Source organism: Condylura cristata, unplaced genomic scaffold, assembly GCF_000260355.1.
Source record: "Condylura cristata isolate star-nosed mole 26May11 unplaced genomic scaffold, ConCri1.0 scaffold00020, whole genome shotgun sequence".
NCBI lineage: Eukaryota > Metazoa > Chordata > Mammalia > Eulipotyphla > Talpidae > Condylura > Condylura cristata.
This window is the reverse complement of record NW_004567121.1, coordinates 15,068,215-15,078,747: the sequence shown is the minus strand read 5'-3', so window position 1 is coordinate 15,078,747 and position 10,533 is coordinate 15,068,215. Positions and strand designations below refer to the sequence as shown.

At 34.6% G+C, this 10,533-nt stretch overlaps 1 protein-coding gene across 2 annotated transcripts in view; it reads right to left on the bottom strand.

Annotated features, from left to right (window-relative positions):
- Positions 1-10,533, bottom strand: part of SRBD1 (S1 RNA binding domain 1) — a 154,053-nt gene that overhangs the window by 18,364 nt on the left and 125,156 nt on the right. The window contains exons 17-19 of one of the 2 annotated variants that reach the window (XM_004686235.2): positions 8,154-8,260; positions 6,695-6,871; positions 5,150-5,329 (exon numbers count right to left, since the gene is read on the bottom strand). In XM_004686235.2, coding sequence (XP_004686292.1) covers positions 5,150-5,329; positions 6,695-6,871; positions 8,154-8,260 — 464 coding nt within the window. Of the gene's footprint in view, positions 1-5,149; positions 5,333-6,694; positions 6,872-8,153; positions 8,261-10,533 lie in introns of both variants that reach the window. The other variant, XM_012727663.1, reaches the window with a different exon arrangement.

The following is a 10,533-nucleotide window of genomic DNA, read 5'->3' as shown; positions in this document are numbered from 1 at the left end:
TCCATCAAAACATTACTCAGATGTCACCTGTCAATGAGGTATAGCATAAATACCCTACTTATGCTGCCAATCCTTGACCCACAACTCTGGTAATTCTGATCCCCATTACTCTGCTTTTTCTCTTTTCCACAATATTTATCACCTTTATCATACTATACAATTCTGCTGGTTGTAAATTATCTGTTTTCTTGAGAACAGGCGTCTTTGATATATTCCCAGATTGCAGACCACAGGAGGCACACAGAGGTATTTGTTTAATGAGTGAATAAATGTCAGTGGTGGCCTTGGTTAATGGAAACAGTAGTGCCACTAACCATTCCTTCTGGAACAAAGAGAAGATCAAATTGTTTTGTTTCTATGTCTGTCTTGTTTTTGTGCAGGGTTGGTGAGAGGGTTCATGGGAGAAAAAAGAGGAAGCTATAAAAGGCAGGAGAAACAAAGAGTCAAGTTTCAGTTTTAAATATTCTGAGTTTGAGTTGCTAAAATATTCATAAGAAAAGGAAAGCTAGTGCTACAAGAGAACACTGGGCTAGAGATGCTAGCCTGCAGGATTGGCATTACCCATGGAGAGGGGAGAGCTAATGCCAGTCATGGTGGGATGTGCTCATCCCGGGGCACAGACTGAAGAAGGAAGGCTAAGGTCAAACATTTGAATACTGACATATAAAGGTCCAGAGGCAAAGGAAAAACCAGGGAAGTTAGAATATATGAAAACAAGCCATAGGAAAATGTTAATAAGTTGATGTTAAATGTGGTAGACTACGTAAGGAAGAATAAAAGATGCCAGTGGCTTTGGCAATCAGTAGATCAATAGTTGAGCGAGCAATATCAGAAAAGTTGCAAGGATAGAGCAATCTATAAGGGAATTGGAGAAAGCAGATAAATTCTTCTGAGAAGTTCTACAATGTAAAGAAAGAGCAATGGGGTAGAAGTTCCAAGAGGAAGTAAGAGAAAAGGTGGTTGCTGCTTTAGCTTTTAGAGAATGAAGAAGACAACAGTACTATGCCTGTGGGCTACAACAGAAGAAGGAAGTGTTGGAGACATGAAAGATAAAAGAGACAGAGTATTTTAAAAGCTTATTCAGTTGCCACTATCCCCCAATACCCATCTGCACCTATCCACACACAACTTTTAGTAGTGAGGCAATCGTGGTACAGAGCAAGAGAAAGGCCAAGGTCCAGAGTCCTCAGCAGGAACCTGTGAGAAATGAGGGTGGGGAGAAAAATAGAATTAAGAGGTGGGAGAGCAGTTTAGGGAAGGGTGGCACAGAATGAGTAAAGACAGACAATATAAGGAAGGGGAATATCAGTGAATTAGGAAGGAAAGCAATTAAGGAAGGTGAAATGAAGGGATGAGAAGAGCCTGAAACAAGGAAAGGGAACTTAGAACAAGATGGCTTCAAAGGACTGCTGGAGAAAAACCTGTGTGCAGCAACAGTAGGTTTCCTCGCTCCATGTTCCCCTTCCCCTTCCAACTCTTCTGTGGTATTGGTCCTCTTACTAGGGTTTTCTTAACTGAGATTCTTAAAGATTTTTGCGCTAGTCTTTACTCTCTCTCTTTTACTTAACAACACCTAGCAGAGGTGGGCACATTTATGTGGGATGAAAATGCCACTCCTACCCTAGAATGAGGAGATACCAAATGTGGTCACTTCATACTGAAGACATTTCCCATGAAATAGTCTACAAGTATTCTGCTTCTGAGAGACAAAGCTACTCCCACAGGAAGCATAAAAAGGGGTGAAGTCACAGGGTTTTTATGAACCATATGCAGAAATTGGCTCATGTGAAAATTGGCAGAAATGTTGTCTGACAGAAGAAATTGAAGATTTCTTGGTCTTGAACATTGCTGGTGGCATTATATTCAGTATGTTACTTGGCAAAGCATATCAAGAGCTACATAAACTTTTAAACCTTTTGGCAGAGTAATCCCACTTCTAGGAACCCATCATAAAGAACTAGTACTTGTAAATTATAGATCAATTGCTTGATGGAACATTATGTAGTCTTTTAAACAGAGAAGTATGCAGAAACCAAAAAAAGTGCTTATGCTAGACAATATATCAAAAAAATATAATAAACTATATTAGAACTACATTATAGAAACAAACAAAATGAACATTTGAAAAGTTTAATATAACAAAGTGCTAATTTAGTACCTACAGAGATGTCAGAATTGGGCAAGAAGCCTGTAAATCCACATGCATATATGCACCTGTCAAAAAGTACTAAAATACAATTTCTATCCTATGAGGCCATGTTCTTTGTAATATTTAAAAAATGAGAAAACATTAAGATTGAGAATAGGATAATGCCCACTCTCATCTCTCCTATTCAACACAGTATGAAAGGTTCAAGCCATTGCAGTAGGCAAGAAAAAGAAAAGCATGAAAATTAAAAGAAAAAAGAGTAAGGCATTCAACTATTTGCTGACAATGTAATTGTTCATACAGGAAATCTGAAAGAATCTACAATACCTACTAGAACTAGAAAATGAAAAGCAAGGCCACTATAAACATCAATTGTATGTATTAGCAACAAATTTTTGAAACTCCTTTTACAGTAGTGTCAAAACATAAAATACATTTAATGCAAAATGAAAACTAAAAAACAATACTGAGAGAAATAAAGTTCATGATAAAAAACTCACAAAATATTACAAAACCATCAAATGTCCTTAATTTTACCTATAAACTTAATTCAATCTTAATTATAATCACATCCACTTTTTCCCCAATGGAAAATGATGAGCCGAGTCTAAAATTTATAGAAAAATGTAAATACTAAAGTTATACAGAGCAAAGAACAAAGCTGGAGGACTGAGATATCTGATGTCAAAACTTTTTATACAGCCATAGCAACAAGAAAGACTGGTAATGACACATCAATGAAACAGAATAAGAGTCAGAAACAGACCAACACCTACACATCTGATTTTCAACCAAGGGCACCAAGAGTAATAGGAAGGCTGTTGTTTTTCAAAACAAGGTGCTGGAATAACTCTCTATGGTGAAAGGAAATGAACCTAGACCCTTACTTAAAGCATATATGAAAAATAAGCAAAGACCAAAATGTAAAATTTAAGACCTTACCTTTTTTAGGAAAAAAACCCCAAATACTGAATAGATTTATGAATCGAGGTAAGCCAACTTTCTCAGGACATAAAAGGCAATAGCTACAAAATACGGATAGACACCAAAACAAAAAGCTTTTGCTAATCAGAAGATGGCACTAAGAAAATAAAGAGGTAAGCCACACAGTATGACAAAATATTTGTGAAACATATTTTACAAAAGATTAGTATCAACAATGTTAAAATAATTCCCTAATAACAAAAATGAATAATAAAAGAGCAAACAACTCAACTAGAAAATAGCTAAATGATATGAAGATAGTTCACAAAAGATGTTAAGTGCCAAGAGAAAGGTTTAAGAGAAAGGTTCACTGTCATATGAAAAACACAAAGTAAAACCACAGAGATAAAGTACTAATCACATACAATAAAGGCTGAAATGAAAAAGACTAGTATCATTGATGGCAGAGATATGAAGTAATAGAACTCTTATGTAAGTAAGAATATAAAAAGGGACAATATTGGAGTAAAATCTAGAAGTTTCTAAAAAACCTAAACTACTTTATTTTACTGTGTAAACATTTATTACCTTGTTGCCTAGCAGTTCTTCTCTGAAATATCTTCCAAAGATAAATGAAAACAACAACAAACTGTATAAGAATATTCAGATTTACTCACAAAAGACAACTGGAAATAAACACAAATTCTTCATTAAGGAGAATAAACCGATACAGTCATACAATAGAGTATTACTCAGCAATTAAAAATATCTATTTATTCTCATTACAAATAGATAAAAATATCTAAACATTATGCTGAAAGAAATGTTTCACAAAAGAGTAAAACTATACATTGTAATTTATATGAAATTTTAGAAAAGTCAAGCTAATCTGTTAGGAATAAAACTAAACAAATAATTCTAGAAGTGACTGGGGAGACCTATAATGTTTTAGGGCCATGGCAAAGTGGCTTTGTCACCTTGATAGGGGTTTGGGTCATATAGTCATAGGTCTTTGTTTGCGCATACATAGCTAATAGACACTTAAGATGTAATAGCATGTAAAATATATATTAAGAGAAAAAACGTTAAGCCAGAATTCTACTTAATGATATACATGCTGAAGTATTAACTAAAAGTATATTAATATCTGTAACTTTCTTTGAAATACACCAAAAAATAAAGTGGATTTATAGATAAATACAAGGATAGATAAATAGGAAGACACTGTAAAATGTTACTGATAAAATCTAGCTGTAATTTTACAACTCATTGTAAAATTTTTAATTCAACCTTTTTGTATGTTTAAACTTTTTGTAACAATGTAGGGAAGAAAAGAGGAATTGTTTTGATATGGACAAAATATGATTTGGAACCCTTTTTCCATTTTCCAAGTTCTTATAATGTTCTCTTTACAATTACAAAATTTTAAGAAAAACATTCATATTTATCAAAATAATCAAATATAATTTCAAAAAGTTTAAAAAGTCACTACTGCTAAAAGTGTGACTCATGAAAAACTTTTAAATTTTACTTCTGAGCAAGTCACTACTTTTGAACTAGTCAAATGTGGTATGAACTAGTCAAATGTGGAATGACTTAACATTAAGTTTTCTCTTGTATGCAAACCACCTCCTGTCCCATATCATTCTGTGTTATAATATATGTTAATTAAAACTTAGTAATAAACCCTTAAACTCTGTAATAACTATTCAAGATAATACTTCCTAAGAAATCTGAGAGTTGGCTCTTTACTTTCAAAAGGACTTTAGATAAATACAAGAGTTAAGCCAGGTGTTAGTCAATTGTGTTTTGTTCATTTTTCAAAACAAACAGAAGTGTATCATGCAATTTCCATTATTCACACTCCAACATTAGTATCAGGGTTTATTAGTTTGACAGTACTCCAGGAATAATGGTTTCATTCCTCACTGTGCCATTTAACTCAGCAATGTGAAAATTCTAAAAAATGTGGTCATGTTAAATATGGTCATACTTTTAAAGTTTCCTTATGCCAAAAGGAAGCTCATTTGCTGGACAGAACTCTCCCTGGGCACGCGGTAGTCTCGCAAGACTTACCTCACTGCTATGCCATATGATTCTGGGTGAATACAAGTTTGGTCCAAAGGATTTGGCTTCAGTGCAACATTCACTGCAGTTTTGCCCTTCTTCTTGCCCTGCTTTTCATTTGCAACCTCAACACCTGCTGAAGATGTCACACCAACTTCCTGAATTTGGCCTGCAGATGCAGTTTGCTGACTACTGTAAGCATTTAAAAGGGAGATGAGATAGAGAAGAGGGGAGTATGGGCAGGGGAAAAAAAAAGAGTATTCATTGTAAAATGTACTTATTTTGCTGCCATACAAAAACAGCAGTCACCATTCACTTCACAGAAATTCGCACTTACTGGGCCTTCTTGGTGGCACAAGGTATTAAAGCACAGCACTACGAAGCTCTCCACAGCCACTAGAGCATGAGCTCAATCCCTGGCCAGGGAGATGACCCACATGGTGCAGCAGACCTCTCCTGTCCTACCAGCTACTCCCTTCCGGAGTGGTTTTCAGTCAATCCACCTATTGTGTTCCCCACTCTGTCTGGTGAACACTCTCACCACTCTGCCCCGCACCTCTGGCCTGTACCGCAGTTGTTGTATGTATAAAACAAATAAAAAAAAAGAGAAAAGAAATTGCCACATATTTGTTTAAATACTGTTATTAGCTTTGTAATATATTCTACTATTCAATGGAGTTGATTTTCCCATAGTTTTTGCAGAATAAAAATTTTCTTTCTAAAACCTTTTATTATAATCTAGCCCAAAAGACAGAACTTCCTTTGCTTTTATCCTACAAGGATAAGAAATCAAGAATTTAGCTTCTAATCTATTAAACTGGTAACTAATGGTATGGTCAGTTTTCAGTGAGAAGGGAACAGGGAAGCCCAATTACACTTAGGAAAAGAGCTGTTAAGTGGAGTGGCCATTGCAAAGTCTTCTCTGACTCCTCATCTTGTATCACCAATCCTTTCTACTTCCTCTGATTCAGTTACACTGACCCTAGTTTTGTTTCTTTCATATACCAAAGTTTGTCATGCCTAAGGACTGGCACACTCATCGTTTGCTCTGCTTGCCCATTTTTTCATCTAATTTCTGTGCAGCTGACACTTTCATTACAATTCAAAACTTGGCTCTAAACTTTTCAGTGAATAACATATAAAGTTGTGCTATTTCTAAAGGCATTGTCCCATCTCACTGTTTAATTTTTTATACTACTTATTAACTCTGAAATGCTTTTATTAACTGGTAACACTGGCTTATGGTATTGTGTATGATTTGGCAAACAGGTTCACACCTCCTCAGATGTGTATCACCACACCACACCCACTCCCTATGAATTTTATTTTTACTTGTTCATTTATTGCCTGTCTCCAACGTTAAAATATACTCCCTGAGAACAGGGTATTGGTGGATTTGTTTACCTTTATGTTCTCAGAGCTCAGCAAAGTCACTTAACACATACTGAATGAAGACATGAACAAATGGAGCTTTAGGATTTATGGCAGAGTTGATGGATAATAGCAAGAGAGAAGACTGATAACAGAACCAAAACTATACATTATAATAATCACCTGCAAAAGGTTCGAATATAATCCTGGTTGATTCTGATGAAGCCCGCACACTGTTGGAAAGATTTTGGACCCAGCCCTTTCACTTTCTTCAGATGCTCTCTATTGACAAAAGGTCCATTTTTCTCTCGCCATTCAATAATACTTTTGGCTCGATTGGCATTGAGACCCGCAATATGCCTAAAAATATAAACAAAAGGAATGATGTAGCAGAGAGAGTAGTCCAAAGAATACTGACAGGATAGGTCTTATCTGAAAAGATAATGCAAAACATTTCCATCATAAAAAAATAACTGTAATAAAAAAAATAACTGTAATTACTAACAGACTAATTACTAAGTTAGTCAAAGGGAAATTAAATTAACAAAACAAAGCAATGGGAATGAGTTGTCCAAGAGGAGAGAAGGACAACAGAATGTAAAACAATGACAAAACAAATAGCTACCATAATAATGCTGGTAAATTGGTACACACTGGCGCAAGAAATTGCCCCCTAAGGTTATTCATGTATTTATTCACCTTCCTTGTATTTCTAAATCAAGTAATGATTCTGCCTATTTCCATTTAACTAACAAAGTGAGTTAGCATAAGTTATAATAATTAGTTATGTTGTTCAATCCTATTTTTTTTTTGTCAGCCTGTTTTCATTAACATATAAAGTTCAACTATAACATATCCATGAATGTTATGGTTAGTATAAAAATATGAAAACCGTATCATTTGGTAGCTGAAATGGTATTAATTAAAGGACTACTATTTCAGACAATCTTTATTATAAAATTCCATATATGAAATTTTGGGATGTTTGTAGCAATGTTAGCAAAGCAACTTTAAAATCTAATGGATATTCTTCTGCTATAAATCACTGTCAAAACAAAAGGTGTATAGGTCTTTTCCAGAGATGCAGAATTTCATGCTACATCAGCAGACCTGTATAATAATATGCAAGACTGAACAAAAACACAGCTCTTTTATAACTGCAGGAAAAAAAGAATATGTAAGATGTGATTTTGCTACAATGGAGATTTTGATATGTGACTTGTGGAATCTAGGTAAAAGTATGGTTTCCATACCTTGAATTTTCAGAATTTATCTTTTGGTTACTGCTAACTTTGACTGATGTATGCAAGTGACTGCACTAGCGAAAAAGATACACTCTCTTGTGGTGAGAAACAGCTCTTTTCTATGTTAACCTTTTTAAAATTCTATTAGTGACACTAACACACTCAATGATTACTATATGCTCTTCACTTTTGATTTGCAGTATTAAAAATGATAATGTGAATTGTTACAATTCTTTCCTTAAATGATGTCTTCCCCTCTGACTGATTATGTAGGAACTCACAGATTTTCTGTACTTGACAATGTTACACACATGTCTTCTTGTACTAGCTGAGTTTGCACTGGACAGCCAGTTAATTTCAAGATTCTGTGATCTTCGGCCACAGACTTCTTGTCTCACCTTAACAAAACTTCTGAACAGATGTTAATATCCACTCCCACAAAGCTGACACATTCTTCTACAACACTGTCTAGTGTCGCCTTGAGCAAAGTCTGGGATACATCGTGCTGAAAGACAAAGGTCAAATATCTTGGATTATTCCATTAGTCTGCCCATATTATTGGTACCTAGTTGAGACATAGCAGAGTAAATTCTTCAATTCTTTTAAATACATTGTTTAGCAGGTATAACTGAGTGGAACTTAGGAATGAGTGTTTTCTTACTTGTCACTATTCACATATCTGATTTGAATGCAACAGCACTAGTATTTTTCCCTTTCCTAAAATTCTGCTTAAAGCAGTGGTTATCAAATTATAGCCTGCCATTTAAAATTTATAGGGTTTGTTAAAACAGATGTTGCTGGGCCCCAAATTCAGATTTTTTTTTAAAGTCAGTGGATCTGGGGTAATGCCTGAGAATTTGCTTTTTAATGAGTTCCCAGGTAATGCCATTGTGGGTGGTTCTGGGAACACACTCCAATAGACTCATGTACTGCCTCGGAGTGTTATCTTCACTGGTCTATGCATCTGTCCCTTAGTAGCTCTTAAGAGAAGAAAACATAAATTATAATCAGAAGTAGTATAGAAATAATAGGGTTGACAGTAAATCAATTACTCATGTTTTATTGACATCAAATTGAAGATACTACTGTTTATAAGAAGCACCATTATTTTATGTACCATTAATCAAGTACAATGCCAATTAAACCACAACAATGCTTTCATATGACTCAGATTTTTAAATATTGAAAAAGCTATTTTAGACTACCAACAAAGTTTTAAAACCATCTAACACATTTAGAAATATAGAGAAATAAAAGCACTATCAATTGGCTAAAGGGTTCCTAAATTTTCTTTGCATTCAATGTTAAACTCTGCTGAATCTTAAGAGTCACAGATGCCTGCCATGCAATACTGTCTCCCTTACTATCAAGATTGTGGTAACACAAAATTTGTTAAAAGAATCATCCTTTAAATCCCCTAAGATTTCTCTCTGATGCTTATTCTGTAAACCTCAACAGTAGTCCTATCCTCACAGAAAGTAGCAATAGATGAGATTTTGGACAGTAACTAAACACCTCTTTTTTCTTTTAAAATTTTAAATGTTTTATTATCAATCGTTTGTTGACTAAAACAGTGAAGGGTTTGCATTTCAGTCATGTCCCAGGATTAACGATCAACTTTATGCCAAAAACAAACTCTACCATGGTTTATGACAGGCCCAATTAAAGGACTACATTAACTGTAAGGTACATTCTGATTTCAGAGATATTAAAATGTGAGAAAACGTGAACCTTAAAATTGATGAAATGCAGTTTTTTTTTTTTTTTTTTTTTTTTTTAGAAATTGCATCAATTTTTGGTGAGGCAACACTGGTTTACAATACTGTAGATGACTTAGAGTTAGAGGTTCATACTTTGGATATATGTCAGCACACCACATCTACCATGAAAGCACCAATAACCCTATACCATATTCCACTGGGTTGTAAAACCCTTCTTCTGGTAGCTTTAATTCTGCAGTTAGATTTTTAGGATTTATTTTGATTTAGTTTTGTTTGTCAGTTAGTTCCTTTGCTTTGTTTCTTTATATTCCATAGGAGTGAAATCATGCAGCACTTGCCCTTCTCCTCCTGACCTATTTCATTTGGCATAAGTCCCTTGAGTTCTACCTACATCTTTTTTATTTTTATAGATGAGTAGTAATTCATTGTGTGATACACCACATCTTTAATTACTTATCTGTTATTGGTGCATAGGTAGCATCCATACTGTTGCAGTGAACATAGGAGAGTATGGATCCATTCAGATTAATGTTTTTATACTGGCTAGTTAGATACCTAAGAGTGGAATTGCTGGGTCACATGAGAGCTCTACCTTTAATATTTTGAGAAACCGCCATACTATTTTTCACAGGGGTTGGACTGGTATATTTTCTTACTAACAGTATATAAGGACTCCTTTCTCTCCACATCCTCACAACACTTGCTGTTTCTGTTCTTTCTGACAAGGGTCATTCTAAGAAATATGAGGTGCTATCTCACCGTGACTTTGATTTGCATTTCACTGCTAAGTTACAGTGAACTTACAGTGCCAACAGACACATGAAAAAATGGTCAACTCTTCTTTAAAGAGTCTATTTAGTTTTTCTGTCTATTGTTTTTTATTGGATTATTTATTTTCTTTTTGTTGAGTATGAATTCTTTGTAATGTTAGATATTATTCCCATGTCAAGTGTATGGTGTACAAATATTTTCTCTCACTCAGTAGTTTCTTCAGCTGTTCAGAAGCTTTTCAGTTTGATATACTCCCATTTTGTATACCTTACCTTTGTTTACCTTT